This window comes from Euprymna scolopes, chromosome 19, assembly GCF_053919585.1.
Source record: "Euprymna scolopes isolate OS-2025 chromosome 19, ASM5391958v1, whole genome shotgun sequence".
NCBI classification, from domain to species: Eukaryota; Metazoa; Mollusca; class Cephalopoda; order Sepiida; family Sepiolidae; genus Euprymna; species Euprymna scolopes.
The window spans coordinates 7,193,310-7,212,231 of record NC_136500.1 but is presented as its reverse complement, the minus strand read 5'-3'; the positions used below and the strand labels follow the sequence as shown (position 1 = coordinate 7,212,231).

The 18,922-nt window shown below is 36.2% G+C and overlaps 1 protein-coding gene across 1 annotated transcript; it reads left to right on the top strand.

Moving 5' to 3' along the window:
• The first annotated feature begins 14,333 nt into the window (after positions 1-14,333).
• LOC145240075 (uncharacterized) lies at positions 14,334-15,125 on the top strand. Its single transcript, XM_080103698.1, has one exon. The coding sequence runs from the start codon at positions 14,334-14,336 to the stop codon at positions 15,123-15,125; it is 792 nt and encodes a 263-aa protein (XP_079959824.1).
• Positions 15,126-18,922: the final 3,797 nt, after the last annotated feature.

Genomic DNA, 18,922 nt, shown 5'->3' with positions numbered 1-18,922 from the left:
CTTTTGACGTGCCAAGGTATTTTATGATAGCATGCACCTGAACTGAGGTGATTTTTAGATCGTCTAGCGTGTCGTCTGTCTGCAAAGGATAGTCAAGCAGGGGGTGGTTGGAAGGGTCCTGTGTGGAGTTGGAGGCAAACCGGCTGGCCTTGTCGGTTGCTGAGCAAACAACCTTGTCATTGGTATTTAGTGGGGAAATTGTTAATTGCCCATTATTTACTACACTGTTGTAGATTTTCCGGAAGTCATGAGTTCCTAATTTTTGTGCTTCAATGCGTTTTTTTTTAGTGGTTTCAGTAAATTCTCTCTTAGCTGTCGCTATTTCTTTCTTAACGTTACTAGCTTCTATATACTTCTGTTTGTTTGAACTGGACTTATGTCGGTTAAATCTGCGGTATGCATGCCGCCTTTCAGCAGTGGCAGTTCCGCAAGTAGAAGCAAACAATTGGGGAGAGTGGGGCTTACTATAAAATTTCGCATGGGAACATGTGCTTCAGTTGCTGTTTTGAACCATTCAGTTGTCTCATTTGCGCACTGTTCAGCAGGAAGAGAAAAATATTTCCCCATGGGGCATCTCTGATAAGATCTCTGATGGCTTCCCAGTCAGCCTTTTAATAATAATACGTTGTTTTGAAGACTGACTCTTCAGTTTTGGGTCTAGAGTTTAGGACGATTTCGACCATTATCACTGCATGATCAGCGTTATCGAGTGGGCTGTCCGAATTTGTAATATAATCCTCGGGAACTGTGGTCAGAAACAGATCTAGAAGGGAGGCGTGTTGTTCTTGCTGGTCAGGGAAACGGGTTGGAAACGTGAGCATTTGTAATAAGGAGTGAGATACAACGACGCTATGTGTATAGCTGCCTGCTGCTTCTGTGTGAGTGGAGAATCCAAGCCAGTTTTGTAGTGAACATTAAAGTCACCAAACACATGTACTTATGCGCTAGTGTTGAGGGAGAGTGCTGTGTCTATGCTGTCAGAGACTTTGTTTATTATGTTGCAGTCCTGGGTCGAGGGAGAGCGGTACAGAAAATAAAAGTAACTAATGTTATGTTGTATGTTTAGTCTAAAGCACAGAAAGGTTTGATCGTCCGTTTCTAGGTTTGTTTCTCTAGTAAGGGCGAGGGTGTTACGAATGTAGAGTTTAAGCGCTGCCTTAAGGAGAAATGCTTTCCGACTCCCTGGAAGACCTCATCAGTTTGCCCTGTATTTAAGAATTCAGGTGATAAGTCATCTCCCTCTCAGTACAGAGAAGTAAGTCTTCTGTGTGTTATGAGTAAGTTGCTGGAATCCATATAAAATAGAGAAATAGTCAACCAACTCAGCAGGAATAACCTTCTTAGTGACACACAATATGGTTTCCGCTCTGCAAGATCTACCGCAGATGTGCTGACGGTTATATCCCACAGGATTAGTGAATCTCTTGACAAAGGCTTCCTTTCTAGGGCAATTGCTCTTGACATATCAAAGGCCTTCGACAAGGTATGGCATAAGGGTCTACTTCACAAGATTTCCAGCTACGGTATAACTGGAAATGTTTTCTCAATCATTAAATCATTTCTCTCCGATAGGTTCATAAGAGTAGTGGTAGATGGACAAAATCGGAGGCCTGCAATATAAATGCTGGAGTCCTTCAGGGGTCAATCCTCGGCTCAACTCTCTTCCTGATCTACATCAACGACCTCCCTAAACACATACTTAAATCATTCGTTGACATCTATGCTGATGACACGACCATCTATAGCAACACATCAAAGGCCTCAAAATTTTTCTCTGATTCTCTTCCTCTGATCTTGCGTACGCGGTAATTCGGGGGAAGAGGTGGGTGGTTACTTTTAATGCATCTAAAACCAAGCTCCTATCTGTACATAATCAATGCTCTGATCTGGCGTCAATTTAAATGGATGGCACTCGTCTAAGGTAGACGTAATGTTTTGATAAGCTCCTAGAATTGACCTTAACTCATGAACTAAAATGGAACACGTACATCAAGTTACAAAGTTCGCGTGTAAATTGGTAGGATCTTTCTACCGCTCCAGAAGCCATTCCACTGCCGATGCAATTCTCTACCAAGCACATCTAAGGATGGAATACTGTATCCACATCTGGGGAAGAGCTGCCAAAATAGGCTATCCTGCCTTGACAGTGTACAAATATACTTTGTAACATAGTGGGGGCGCCCTTTTCTGTTCCTTGCAACCTCTCTTCCACAGATCATTATTTCCATTGCAAGTGCTCGTTTGAGCTCCAACCCTTAGTCCCCCTTCGCCAATCTTTCGTGAAATCACCTGTCTAGCTGAAACGATTGTCAATAATGTCCCATTCTTTATCTGTGCCTAAATCAACACCTAGATTTCACGTACAAAGCTTCTTCTCTTAAACTCTCTTTCATTTGCCTGTTTCACACCTGACTACAACTTGACGGTCTTCAAGTCCAGCATAGACATCTTCCTGATAACCGCCCCCTTAATTAAGGCACTTTATTAAATCTCTATTACTTACAATTACTACAACATTATGCCTACGACATTACTGTAAACGCAAAAACCTGTCAACCCCAATTGGCTTCCAGGCCTTGATAAGTGGTGATTCTAATGTGAAAAAATAATAGTAGAACTTTCTTTCAAATTTCACAAGTTATTGTTTGCAAATTACATTCTACGTTTTCATCAGACACCATTGAACATGTTAATATATCGACCAGTGTATTGATGATGTTTTCAAAGCTGACACAGTTATTATTATTCGAAGTATTAACTTTGAAGCAACAGTTCATTTCACTTAACACACATATAATTAGTCTAAAATTCAATAACAATTTAAATACATAATTGTCGTTTAATAACTTAGATACATTTTTCCTAAGAATTGACTTGTTTAATGCTTCTATAATAGTGGAATGCTTTTTCCCCGTAGTCCAAATCTGGAAAACAGATAAAGTGTAAATTTATTTTATATTGTTTGTTATTGTGTATTGCCTTTTTAATATAATTGTTTATAAATGTTTGCCTATTTCTTTCTTCAAACATAACAAAGACGCTCGAGATTATTATTAAGCTAAGCAGTGAATAATATCAGGCACATCGTAAATTAGGCAGACCAAAATATTGTCTGCTCTCTGTGTGACTTTGGTCAGCATTTATTTGCTTATAAGGGCTGCATTTTCACTCCATTCCTATATATTGTATTGCGATGAAATTCACTAATGGTTTTTAATTGTCGCTTTAAGGAAGTATCAACTTTGAAGACGGATTTGTATTGACAAATGTGTATGCAAAATAGTAACATATTCATCTCTTCTGCTATGTCATACAACTTGAATATATGATGAAACAATTCCAAGATCAACGAGTAACGTTGATCTGCAGCTAATTCAGACAGTGGCTTCTGTGTAAAAAATCCATCCAATCCAGTTTCATCATTACTTTTCTCTGATTTTTTTTTTTATTTTTGTTTTATTTATGCATCTGTCAAAATGGGGAGAATTGTTGTTTTGTCTGTTATAGAGTTAATTGAATAGTATGGGCTTATTTACAGTTTTCGGCATCATGCTATCAATCTGATATGCTAAGATGTTAGGATTTTATTCGTTTTTGCTATTCAGAAAATACAATGCAATAATGTATGCGTTCATACGATGCTTTTATTTTAAAACGATCCTCATTTTGCTCAGCATTTTATCATTTAATATTTAATATGCAAACGACAAACTGCCCAATATTTCATACAGATTTATAGAAACAAGAGAATTATTTAACGTCAAAATAACATGTGAACCGAAAATTAAATCAACAATGCATTTTAATAGTTTATGTTGTATAAATAAAGTTTGATTGGTTGGTTGGTGTTTTTTTTTGTTTTACATCATATCAACGTTTTCAGGTCATTTAATACCGAATCCAGTGATTTTGAAGAGAATTTTTTAAATAGAATATATTTTTCAAGTCAGTTTCTATTTAAACCATAGTTAGGACCCTAACAGGTACTCCCCCTCTGGGTCAGAGTGGACCTGGGATCAATGGCAATTAAAGGGTGGCTCCACCCTCCCCAAAGACCGCAAGTTGGGACCTCACCATCGGATTTTGTTTAAGGTCATATCCAGGACCATAAAGTTTGAGTTGGCAGTAAAATATTACTGTTTTAAATATTAAAAATAATTCCGTTCGTTCTTGTATGCTCTATCAATTGTTTTGAAAACTAAATCATTTACGTTGGAAAATATTAAACGTAACAGTAAGAGTAATACATGATATTCGTTACGATTACTTAGATAGCTAATTTGATTCCGACATGTTTAAATATATGTTTTTATCTGAGTAAGTAACAGTACAGATGCATTTCATTATAACACGCCACATTTTTATGATACAAGGTTACTTAATAAATGAATAATCATGAAAAGGCGCCTCCCAGTTCTACTTATACCTATAAAAGACAGCCACAAAAATGTTTCCAGCTTTTTTTCCAGTAGCTTAGGAGCAAATACATACCATCCTTTTTCTGACTCACTCCTAACCACCTACCGCAAACACTGTGTAAGCACTTCCCATCCAATCAGAGGAAGACGCTGTCTGTTTATTCCGCAAATTGAAAACCTGTTAACGATTGAACTCATCATAGAGTCTATTTACTTGATGGAAACATTTCGCCTGAAGTAAAACGAGATGAGAGGTTTGGGAAATGGAAAGAACCTTATGGGAGTTATTGGGCTGCCGCAAGCAAAATTAAGAGTTGAACGTGCTTGAGACTCGAGAAATAATATATAAAAAAATATAGTACAAAGTTCCATTCTTTAAATCGCCGAAACAAACTATAATAAATGTTGTTATACAGATCAATTATATGTAGCTTAATCTTGCACAATTTATTAATGATTTATTCTTATGCGTTAGTAGGGCACACACACACGTACACGAGTGTGCCTGTGTGTGTGTATAGATGCATATATATGTAGTAATCAATACAGAGAGGTTTTGATCTGCCATACCGTTTCCGTTAGACGACAAACCAACTGCTTAAAGATAGGATCGAAATTTGATTCTTTTTTTGTTGTAAAATGATAAAGATCCTTTCTTATTGAATACTGAACTTAAAATATATTTATTGAATAATTTATGTTGCAGTGTAGCCAGCTACATCATAAAAAACAATGTTCATCTCATTAAATAGCTGAGGTTGATTTCCACAATATTACTAGCCCGCTTTTTCAAAAATTGTAATCGCGACTCTAAAACAACTGATTCAATATGGGATTGATAGTAGATATAATTTACGGTAGAATATTCGACTCCATATATTATCATCATTAGTTAGAGAGAGCTGAATGTTGATACTCTTTCCTATTAATGTATCACGATCATAGAAATGTTGCTATTGCCAAGTATAAACTGCTGATCAAAAATTTAATACCACTTAAAATCCTTAAGCTTACTAGTACCACAATCTAAAATGTTATGGAAACAAAATACACATTCCAAACATTTTATTTTTAAAAATTGCATTTTTCTTAAATTAGGGTTTTTACACATGATCAAATTTATAAGACAAAGGGTATATATATATATATATATATATATATATATATATATATATATATATATATATATATAAATGCATGTATACATATATATATAAATTAAAAGACCAAGGGTATATATATATATATATATATATATATATATATATATATATATATAGTAATATACCCTTGGTCTTTTAATTTATTACCATTTTTAATATATATATATATATATATATATATATATATATATATATATATATATATATAAATATAGATATATAGATATAAATGGCAATTAATAAAAACCTGAAGAAAGTGCTCAATACTGTTGTAGAGCAAATATGCGTTTTATTTTTTTTACCGTTTTTTTCTGTTCAGTTAGATTTTTGTTTCAGCTACACGATCGTTTTTTGGTCGTTATGTAGCCTCCTCAGACTTGAAAGAAAAGTTCGTTTATGATGGAATAATGCTTCAATCCAGCATAAACGAACTTTTCTGTAAAGCCTGAGGAGCTACATAACGGTCAAAAAACGGCCGTGTAGCTGAAACAAACATGTAACTGAACAGAAAAAAACGGTAAATAAAACCTATATATATATATATATATATATATATATATATATATATATATATATATATACATTACAGGGCAAAGGGATACGAGTGTGCGTACCCTCCTCAAGCGTAACGATAAATAATCAATGCATTGTTCAAAATTTGAACTATATATAATTGATCTATATAACAAAATTGTTACATTAATGGCAAGTCCAATATTTTTAATTCAGTTAAAAGTGTTACCATGCCGAAAGCAAGAAAACTATCCGAAGTTGAGTGCTCTCGAATTCTAGGATTCCATTAGCAAGGTTTGACACAACGAGCGATAGCAGCTAAGGTAAATCGCAGTGAATCTGTTATTTGCAACTTTGTAAAGACTCTGAGAATTATGGAAAAGCCAAATCCTTTAGTTCGCCTCCCAAAATTTCTCCTGCATTGAATACGAGAAACAGTCGGGCTGTTATGAATGACAAAGGGGTTTATTCTAGTCAAATTAAGGCGGTTACAACACTTACAACAAATAGGCATCGCAAATAAAAAGTGTAAACGCATTCTTCGATTGCCTTCACGTCCTAAAGTGGACCGCTTAAGATTTGGTCGTGAATACCAAACCTGGGACGTTGAGAAGTGGAAGAAACTACTTTTTTCTGATGAAGAAAATTCAATTTAGATGGTCCTGATAGCTTCCAGCGATGTTGGCATGCCAAAGTCATGCCCCTTGAAATTTTTATAAACTTCATAGCGGTGGAGGGTCCGTAATGGTATGGCGTGCCTTTTCTTACAGAGTGACGATGAAGCTCCAGGTGATGCAAGATACACAGCAGCTGGTTATATAAGCATGCTAATAAAAGTATCTTTGATGATGGCGGGTAATCGTTTGTGTGGGGATCGATGGTTTTTCCAATAGGAAAATGCTGCAAGCCACACTGCAAGACGGATCTTGAGCTTTTTACAAGAAAATGGAGTTGATCTCTTAGGTAATACTGCATGCTCATCGGATTTGAACCCAATTGAAAATGTTTGGGTATGGTATGCAAGATAGGTTTATCGATATAGCAAACAATATTCAACAAAAAATTAACTTCGTGAAGCCATCTCCCGAAACTGGAGCAGGATCTCCCGCACCTTAATTGAACCCCTTATTTCTAGCATGCCCCAAATAACTTTTGAATCATCAAAAGCAGTGTAGATAGAACTCATAATTAAGTTTGGTCGTTGAATGTTTTCATACACTTTTCATACACATTTTTACAATTTAATAGGATTGTTGCCTCTGTTTTCATAATGTTGATCATATGTAAAAAGCCTAATTTGATAAACATGTACATTTTTAAAATAAATCTTTGGATTTAGCTTTGTGTTTCCATAATCTTGTAGTATTGGTAACCTTAAGATTTTAAAATCTATCCTTACAAAAAGTTTTTTTTTAAGATTTTAGTGGTTGTAAATTTTTGAACAGCAGTATATATATATATATATATATATATATATATATATATATCGCTCGTAAACAGTCCAATTCCAAAAAGCAATCACATTCATGATGTTTGTTTCATAAATATGATGTGCCTTACACATGTTCCGTTGAATCGTAGAAATGCACCAAACAACTAATCCGAGATATGTTTATTATCCACAGTAAAAATGTTGGAATTATTTTTCATTAATATGGATAATTGTTGATGAGACGACCATCTACGGCAACACATCAAAGGCTGTAAATGACGAAGCTCTCTCGGATTCTCTCTCCTCTGATCTCGAGCGCGTGGTTCAGTGGGGGAAGATGTGGCTAGTTACCTTTAATGCATCCAAAACCAAACTCCTATCCTTACATCATCAACGCTCTGATCCCCAGCTGGCATCAATTGTGATGGATGGCTCTCGTCTGGGTAAGGCCCCGTGTTTTGACAAGCTTCTGGGTTTGACCTTTACTCCTGATCTGAAATGGAACACGTACATCAAGTCTGTTGCCAAGGTCGCAGGAAAGATGGTGGGATCCTTCTACCGCTCCAGAAGATATCTCACTACTGATGCAATTCTCTATCTATATAAAAGCCAAGTACGGCCAAGGATGGAATACTGTTGCCATATCTGGGCAGGAGCTGCCAAAATAAGCCTATCATGCCTTGACAGAGTACAAAATAGACTTCGTGGTTTAGTGGGGGATGCCCTTTTCTCTACCCTGCAACCCCTCTCCCACAGAAGAGACGTTGCGAGCCTATCCTTGTTTTATCGTTATTTTCATGGCAGGTGCTCGTCTGAACTCCAATCCCTGGTCCCCCCTCGCCAATCTTTCACGAAAAACACCCGTCTAGCTGAATCCACTGTGAAAAATTTCCCCCACTCTATATCTGTGCCTAAATCAAAACGCGTCTGCCTGCTTCCCTCCGGACTACAACTTGGATGTCTTCAAGTCTAATGTTAACAAATTCCTAATGAACCGCCCCCCTAATTAAACACTTCATAAAATCTCCTCACTAACGTGATGTACTTACAATAACCCTTATCCCTGAGTGGCTTCCGGGCCTTGATAAGTGGTGATCACTCTGTAAAAAAAAAAAAAAAAAAAAAGATAAAAAGGAAAAATCTTTAAAAGCCATGAGAGTAAAGAAGATTTTACTCATACGCTGCAACTTTTCTGAAAATCAGTGCGCACAATGTAATGGTAATTCTTTGAAATCGCAGCCGTACTTCTGAATTTTCTTAGTGGTGCTAAAAGTATAACTATGAAATATAAGATTTGTTCAGCGTAAAACAAGTTAATAATTAATTTTATTAAGTTTGACCGTCATATATATATGAATATTTACGAAACATATTTTGCTAATACATCCACAAACCTAGCGAACAACCATGCAAACTAACTTGCTTACTTCCCAATAGTGTTTTTAAATAATAAAGCGCATTCATTTTAAATTGGCCTGGTCATATAAATGTGTTTTCCTGCAAGTAATAAAGTATATATAATTGAATGCCTTATGCTGACTTATCTATGACCAAATCAAACAAATACCATTGACACGGGAAATTAAAATAGAGAATTACGATTTGCACGGAAGTGTCGCACTTGCTAAGGTCTAATGATGCGTGTTTCATTACTATGGTTTTTATAAGTATTTAAAAAACTAGAATATGTTAACCTTTTGTTTTATCAAAAGACTTCCATTACATTTAAACTATTTTACTTATTCAACAAGAGAAAACGATCCACATCCATAGCACGTATACGAATAGGATCATTACGTGCTAAAATCTTACTATAATAATCTTACGAAGCTTATATATATGCAACTACGTATTAGTAAATCGTTATGTAAACTTTAATTAGTTTTGTTTCAAAATTCGTAACATTGAAATTAGATTTTTGAATTATTACAGATTATTTACAATACTTTTCTTAACTTATATGTTTTATTTTTTATTCATTTAATCTATTTATGTAATCTAAAGTTATGTTCGCCATTGAGAATTGGCATTTAAGAATATATATTTCTTGGCCGATATAAAAGTTTACATCATTGATATAATTTTTCATATATATTATAAGGAAGAACGTGTAATAAACAACCGCACACCCCCAAATATATACACTTGAGTATATGTCTTACAGGTAAAAAAATACACTACTATTCAACAGTTTAAAATAATATCTGCAAAATTACTCAATCAGAAAGCCATACATACATCCATACATGTATAAGTGTGTCTGTAAATATGTGTATATATATATATATATATATATATATATATATATATATAATATGTGTACATATATATATATATATACATCTATATATATATATATTATATGTCTGCATGGATAAACAATGAATACGAATAATATATAAATGTATATAGCTTTTCCTATTTATTACCTATTAGTTGGCGTGGAGGTATACAAAAAGTTTCCTTCAAGAGCACATAATTTCGCCCGATTATTCGGTCTTCATCCCACGTGAATAGAACATGACTATATATTTATATATATATATATATATATATATATATGTGTGTGTGTGTGTGTGTGTGTGTGTCTTCTATTTTGAAAAAGAGAGGTACCTTTCTCTCGAAATTAATCAAGTTCCACACCACAGCGGGCATACCAGCAAATTGGTAATAACTAATTATACACTGAAGTGAAGAATGATAGTCAAATAAAGGTTAGCCCCTCCTCTATTAAGCCATACTCGTCTATATCTGTTTGTCTTACTTTTTTACTTCATCTTTTCCGGTCTTCCTCCGCATTGTGTTTGGCTTTAATATATATATATATATATATATATATATATATATATATATATATATATATATATATATATATATATATATTCCGGGGAACACTATCTGTCTCTGATGAGTTGTTTAGTTAGTTTCCGCTATCTAAGGAAATGCATGTAAGAGGAACTGCGTTCCATATGATATAATATGACGAGTGTGAAATGAGTGAATTTATCCATTACTAGATGGAAAGATGCACATATATGTATGTATGTTAGCGTTTGTGTACGTATGCGCACGTTTATGTGTATGTAATTAACGGAAAGAATAAGGACTCTGGACTTATAAAATTAAATATATGAACTACCATATCAACAGCCTGGGGTACAACTAGCGATAGGAAATATTAAAAGGTAAAATAGTTTACTCTGAGGAAACGTTTAGTTTATTGTGAGCTACTATCTAATAGTTTTACTTTGGTCGTGTAAGATGTTAAAACATACGTATCACGTATGAGAAATATACCAAATAAATAAATGTCTTCATTAATAGTCTTTATTTTATTTACCTTTTACGCTCTTTTTAGATTTTATATTTTTCATGTTGGAAGCGAGAAAGCTGTATGACCTAGATTTATATATCAATGTTATAGTTTGCTCGCTCTTAATTAATAGTCTACGTTCCCACACTTTGATCGTTCGCTTTATTTTACAACGTGAATCCTGCTTTTCCATTAGCAAAGTCAGAACATTTTTTCTCTGCAAATGTCAATCAATATTCATTCCTCCCTTTCTTCTTCACTCTAAGCTTTTCACCAAGAAGTCATCACACTTTCTGCGTGAATGCTGACTCATATTGCAAATGATAATTGCATTGTTTTCAGATTGTTTTTTTCTTTTTAGTTGAACTTGCCATATTGATCTATTTCTTCTGGATCTATGCACAATCGTGCTGTTTTATGCAAATCCCATCTAATTCATCTATGAATTGCTTGCAGGCGATTGGCTATTTTTGCCGCAAGGCATATTGCGTTAAAGTCTTAGCTACATTTATAGCTGGTAATGTTAGTGAAAATATAGTATTAAATATGTTTTCTTATATTTTTCTAATAACTTTCCAATTCAAACAAAGCACGGCGCCATTTTAAAGTAGGAAGCTACTATCGGGGACATTGGTTGCATGGATATTATAAAGGTAGATGAGCAGCAATATGTCTGTCCACATTACACTTCTGCATGTCAATACAGTTGGGAAAGCAGAATCCATGAAGGGAGTTCCAAGTCTATCAGTTCTCTTTTCAATCTCTTTCCAATTGCTATATACATTACAGTGTAATAATTCAATGGTGCGGTAATATTTTTAGTTATACGTACTTCACCGAACTGAGGACACATACTGTTGTGGTGCAAATGTTGCAAGAAACAAATAGATGGTTCGGCAAAAGTAAACTAAATAATCTATTAATAGACATATGGGCAAGTATGTTGTTGATGGAAATCAACGCAACTAAAGGAAAAGTAACGTTACGCCAATCACCCTCTGAGTCTTGGGCTCAGATTGACTGGAAATCAGAACCTGCTTACTGGAATTATGTCAGGAATTGATAAGAGTTTCTCTTTTCCCCACTAGTTTTGTCTTAAAGCACAATATACTACTTCGAGTTTTATAAATAGATTTTTCAATTATTGTTTCAGGTCTGCAAAAGAATTGTTACAGTGTGTAACTCTAGGATGTACTCATTTAACAAACAAACAATAAAACTATTATTAAAAAAATTTCTAGGGGAAGCTCCTATCTTTACATCATCAATGCTCTGGAATCAATTGAAATTGATTGCTCCCGTCTTTGGGCGGCTCCATGTTTTGACAAACTTCTGGATTTTATCTTTACTCCTGATATGAAATGGAACACGTACATCAAGTCTGTTGCCAACGTCGTTGGGAAAATGGTGGGATCCTTCTACCGCTCCAGAAGAAATCTCACTACTGATGCAATTCTCCATCTATATAAAAGCCAAGTACGTCCAAGGATTGAATGCTGCTGCCACATCTGGGCAGGAGCTACTAAAAAAGCCTATCCTACATTGACAGCGTACAAAATAGACTTCTTGGCTTAGTGGGGGATGAACTTTTCTCTACCCTGCAATCTCTCTCCCACAGAAGAGACATTGCGAGCCTATCTTTGTTTTATCGTAATTTCCATGGCAAGTGCTCGTCTGAGCTCCGATCTCTGATCCTTCTCTCCAATCTTTCACGATAAATATCCGGCTTGCGGAAACCACTGTCAATAATTTTCCCCGCTCTATATCTGTGCCTAAGTAATTATTTTATTTTATTCATAATTTTCATTTTTATTCATATGTATAATATTTCCTGCCAGGTAAGAAGCACTGAAGTTTTAATATTCTACATTTTATTTTATTGTATTTAAATTAACTTTATATATTTTTTATTTCTTTTTATCAAGTGAAAAACGATCATTTAAGTGCTAATCACGCCAAACCACCTTTACATGAAATATGCATTGAAACCATCACTAGATCGCAATTATATAATATTTAATTATCAGATCAATTAATATAATTTTTAATATTACTCCAAATTGTAAATACTGATAAGAAACCTGTTGATGGGCGGTGGTAGAAATTTAATCTATTAATAAATACTAACATATCTTAAATAGTAATAGGAAGAAAGTAGACATAGAAAAATGAAGGTAGCGATTTCATAAAGAAACTATAAACATCAAAAAATAAATAAAATAACATATGAAAACAAATCAATATTATATATCTATAAAAAGACCTACAGAATATTTAAAGCTAAATATATATTTATGTATGTATATACATATATATATATATACATATATATATATATATAATAAAGTAAAAAATAGATAAGCCAATGATTAAAATAAGGGTAAAAGAAAGTAAAAGAAAAACAGAAATATATATTAGATATGCTAATTTCAATCGTAAAGACGAGAAAATATTATTACGTTAATATTACAATGTAACAGAAGAAATCCATGTAAACAACCTAGCGCCGTTTGAGATATAAAGGAGGATAAAGAAAATGAGAAACATAAGTGTTTAAATAGATTTTTTGATTTTTTTCCTCAAATACTAACACACATGCCAGGAATTTGCATATTAGGAGGCATGCTATCGATAAAAGAGTTGAATAAACGATGAAAAGGACTCGAGTTTCGGAAAGAGCAGATATGCTGTTTATGTTGAAAAGAGTTATTGTTGAATTGTTTGATTTTTTTCGTCCGCCTACTTTTTTACACTGTTCAGCGCATGCGAGTACACAATAAGTTTAGTTTGAAAGAGATATGAAAAAAATAAACAACTTTGCTGATACCTAGTAGAATAAGCAAACATTTCGTATGGGAAATCATAAATTTAACAATAACGTCGCTTATTCTCAACTCGAGGAATTTTATATGACTAGTAGAGGACATAATTCCCGTTAATATATCGCTCGATAACGCGAATTTAAAGACAATATCACAAGCCATTTCGGCGTAACGACAACGGATGTTTATCCTTAGCACATTGTAATGTAGGGAACCTCGTGATATGGACTGAGCAAAGTGTAACAGCTTAAGTTTACGTAATGGTTATGCAGGGAAAGCCCTTAGCTACGACATAATTATTTGAATTGACGTAATAAGCTTAAGAGGATGTTTTACTTACGACGGCTGGAGGTGTAGCACTTGGTAGTTGTGAAAAAGTTATGCAGCTATTTGAAAAATGTGATGTGTGACAACAGAGAGAGAACATAGACTGCGAACTAAAAATGGGCTATCAGAAAAGCATCAGATTCGCTGTGCAATAATATTTATACAAAGAGTTCAGCTAAATATAAATAAATTCAGCTGTAGATTGATAAGTATTGGTTAATGCCATAAACACAGAATATCGGAGACCTAGCCAAAAAGTACCCCCCATCATGGCCCTCACAGCAACAAGTGGTGACCCCGACGTGATCTACAGACACAGGCTTGGAAAACAGTCAGGCAGAGAAGATGGCAGAAAGCACAGAGCCGGAGATGAACCTTTCTGCCACGCTGGTCCAGTTACCACCTTACAACCCAGTGAACCCCAGGAGTTGGTTCATCCAGCTCGAGGCGATTTTTGCAGCCCGGAGGGTCGTTCGCCAGGACTCGAAGTACGCCTCAGTGGTGCAGGCACTACCTCCATCTATGGTAGAAGAAGTAGAGGACATCCTCCTCAACACACCAGAGCAACTCCCATATACCTGGCTAAAGGAAGCAATCCTCAAGCGAACCGGCCGTTCAGACGAGGATCTCATCAGAGACCTGTTTTCAAATGTGACTCTCGGGGATAGAACCCCATCACAGATCCTGCGACTGATGAAGAGCCGACGCGGTAACAACAGCATGGCAGAGCCCATTCTCCGCGGTCTCTGGATGGATCGGCTTCCGCAAAACATTACCCAGGTCCTGGCCCTGGTACCCGTAGAGACGCCCCTGGAAAAAGTGGCAGACTCGGCCGACAAAACATACTCTCAGGCCCACCAACGGATACATCAAGTCGAGAGTGACCCCGGGCACCGCTCACGACGATTGGAAGACGAGCTAACTCAACTGCGAGCAGAGCTGAGAGAGCTCAAACTCTCCCTACGCCAGAGACAACGTAGCCCAACACCCCACACTCGGAACCGAAGCCGTACCCGCAGCCCAAGCCAAGGACGAAGGAACCTCCCAGGCACATGTTGGTACCACCAATCCTTCGGCGACCGGGCCCGAAAATACCAACCTTCCTGCAATTACAATAAGGCCCAGGGAAACGAATAAACCGACAGACAGCGACGACTACTCCTGTCGGGGCATATCCACACAGTCGTCTTTTCTATGTGTGGGACCGTAATAACGGTCTCAAATTCTTAGTGGACACCGGCGCCGCTATCAGTGTTATACCACCCACCAACAGACCCACCCTGAAACCCACCTCCTTTCAACTCCGAGCAGCAAATGGATCAACCATACAAACCTTCGGCAACAAGGAACTTACCGTCAATCTAAACCTCAGGCGGGACTTCAAATGGTCATTTACATTAGCCGATGTGAAAACACCATTACTTGGTGCCGATTTCTTGGCCCACTACAACCTGTCCGTCCACATGAGGACAAGGACCATGTCTGACAGCGTGACCTCGAAGCTTCCTTTAGGCAGGTATATGGGAGTTGCTCTGGTGTGTTGAGGAGGATGTCCTCTATTCCTCTACCATAGATGGAGGTAGTGCCTGCACCACTGAGGCGTACTTCGAGTCCTGTATTTAGAGGATATGAAAACTTTATTTCAAATCATTTCCACCGTGTTATGAATCCAGACTTATTGCATGTCCAATTATTGCATATATTTAAACAAAAAACATACAAATAATTAGATTTATTGAGCTAAACCTGAAACTCTACCATTCGTTAATTTATTGATGGTTTTTCCTTCGCGGCGGATAAACTTATTTAAACAAATCCTTACGGTGAATATGACTTAAATTCCTTTCCAAAGCTGTACTCAAAACTGCACATTTCCTTTTCAGTTTTTCCGCTTTTCACCTTGTACGTTATATATGCTATTATTTTACGTTATATATGCTATTATTTTATTTCCATCATATTAGTTTTTTTTTTGAAACGCGTATTCAATTGTTAACATTAATATCTCTGAAAACGATACACAAGCAAAGAAATACTGTCGCGCCGCCAAATGGAAAACTTTTCACTAAGTGAACCCCTCCCCCTAAATTAGCTTACCCACTCCCTAATGAATTGGTACCACAAATGCCATTTGACCGTGCGGGGCCAAGGGAAACGACCACCCTATGTTTTAGTCTCGAGTGTTCAAGAAAAAAACCCAAAGCTAAGTACAATCCTTAACTGTTTCGCATGAAATGAAAACAAATATTCTTTACATTTCAAGGCATATTGTAACTGATATTTTTCTCCAGTTAAGTAGACCATTTCGCAGTGTACAATCCCATCTCACTTAAGTAAGTCAATGCTATAGTAAAGACAAATTCGGTAAAAAAAAGAAAAGAAATTATGCTAATTTATTTAGAGGATATGAACATTTATAAGTACGATACTTAATATAATCAGCCATCGAAAGGCAATTTTTTTTTAAGAATAAAATAAAATGTTAATAAGACATCAGTGACCCCCCTCCTTGTACACTGCCATATCCTTTCCGGATCCCTGCTCCGAACTTATGCTCTTGATCCATCATCTCATCTAAAGATGAGGCGCTCTTATGCCTTACACAACAATTTATCAGTCTGTACTATTGTCTATAAACTGATATCATCAACAATTAGATAAGCTGTTTTTAAATTTCCTCTCTTGACAAAATCGCCAACCGAAATACAAACGGATTTTCCTTTGCGATAGAGGATAGAACTGAAGCAGTATACTTAATATGTACAATACGTGCGTACTAAACTAAACCACCTTTGCTACCTATATACAATCGCCTATACTGAATCCTAATCAGCTCAAAACTCTCTGTATCCCCAGACTCTTAATTTCTCAAATCTTATATCACAAAGACATCCTTCTAAATTGATACAAAAATCCTCCTGAGCAGTACAACATCCAGTGATCATATATCTAATCCTCATGAAATTGCTTATATCACCCTGAATATTACCTTAATTTTCATTCTATCCCTAAGCTAAGTAGAACACCTAATAATACTCTAGTCAACTACTTTTAAAATTAGATAAACCCAGTTTCAATATTAGAAATGCTTCGTCCCTCACTTTGACTACGGACTTGTACAATAAGCCATGAAACTATTGTACCTAAAATTCCTCTCAAAACTGCAAAATACTGCTGCTTGTATACTAAGTACCTCCTATAGATACTTTACCTCCAAGATGACGACCTTGTCTGTTTTGCATGACAAACCTTATTATTTTTTACTTAAATTCTCTTTTCCTGATCACTAACAAATCAAAACTGCTCTATTTGTTAAGTTGCCACTAAACCTAATCCGTCTCACGTAACTTAGAGGGGTCCTTGCTCTCCGCCCTTGACCCTAACAGACTCGTAAATCGATACCAATTAACACCTAAAATTTCCTAGGCATGCTCCTGATTAAAACTCCTAACCCATAACCAAGCTTCTAAGTAAATACTTACTAGCCATAGTTCTATACATTGACTTAAAGTAATCTATAATGAACAGCAACCATTAATATCTCTTTATTAAGAGATAGTATTGCAATAATTATTACACAAACTAAACCGGTACTCATTGAAATAAAAACTTCGGGATATTAAGAGAAAGGCGAAGTCATTCTCCTTCGTTGTAGTCTAAAGGCAACTTACTCAAATTACTCAAATTGTCTAAAATTCCATGTATTCGTATAAAATACTACTTATCCATCCATCTATACTTTAACTATACTTACAAAATATGCAATAACCTATATCTATCAGGTATAACTGTACTCCATATCAAATGTTCTCTTGTATCTATACTGAGCATATCTTATCTTTCAGTCTTACTAAATGTCCGGTTTGGGCACCAAATCAGAATTTCTAATAGCAAGTAGATCATGCTCTAACACTTTATCCTAATCCTAAACCTACTAAACGATATCTAACCATACATTCCTACACCTACTAAACTATATCTAACCATACATTGCTAAACTTACAAAACTATATCTAACCATACATTAACTCGTCTCTCTCGATCCAATACTGTAGCAAATTTAGCTGCTTCCACTGCATGAATTTTTACCTATACCCTATGAAAATGGAAACATAATAATGCCCTTTTGTAACCAGCCTTGAGGAGTGAAAATTTTCTGTAGAAGCTAACCTAAATGCCCGATTTTTCCAGGAGATATTAACCTAAATAACCAATAAATATTAACTACCCATGCGGGGTCGCAGAAATACCTGGATTAGGACCCAGGCGCGGGGCGAACCCCCTCGGAGCTGATGGACCCGTAGGTCTTCCCAGGTCATCCGTCTAGGAGAAGGAAAACTCTGAAACTAAACCTAGGAGAGGGAGGCCTCTTCAGTCCTGGACGACAACCTTCCTAGAGCTGGTGACTCAAACAAATCACCGGTTGGCAAACCCAAACTGCTTAAGGAGGAGATAGACTCTGTCTATCGCCCAGCTTTCATACTCCTTCTTTGCCTAATGGCCAGGCATAGAGGTACTATCACAGGGACTCGTCTGAATCACCCAGTGGTTGACCTTGTTTCCTGACTAGGGCAATGAACGCCGCTTTTCTCCACTCCCGCCACATCCCATCCCCCTAAACTGGACACAGTGGGGTGCTTCAGTGCCATATATGTCGGTGCAGTTGGACTGGGCTGGCTTTGCCTAATGGATTGAGGGTACCGGATTGACAGTTCCTGGCTGCTGTTTCCGACTGATAGTACAGCAGCCCTAATCCTTGGTAGCGCTTAGAGAGGCTGCTCCATCAACAGTTGTAAACTATCGAGATGTTTGTAGTGCCATGTCGCGCATGGAAAGGGACCCTGCACTCATCCCCGGTGGGCTTTGCTGAGGCCTCAATCCTGTGGGCGAGGACAGCTGATGGTCTACTTGTATTGCATGTCTGGTATTCTGCA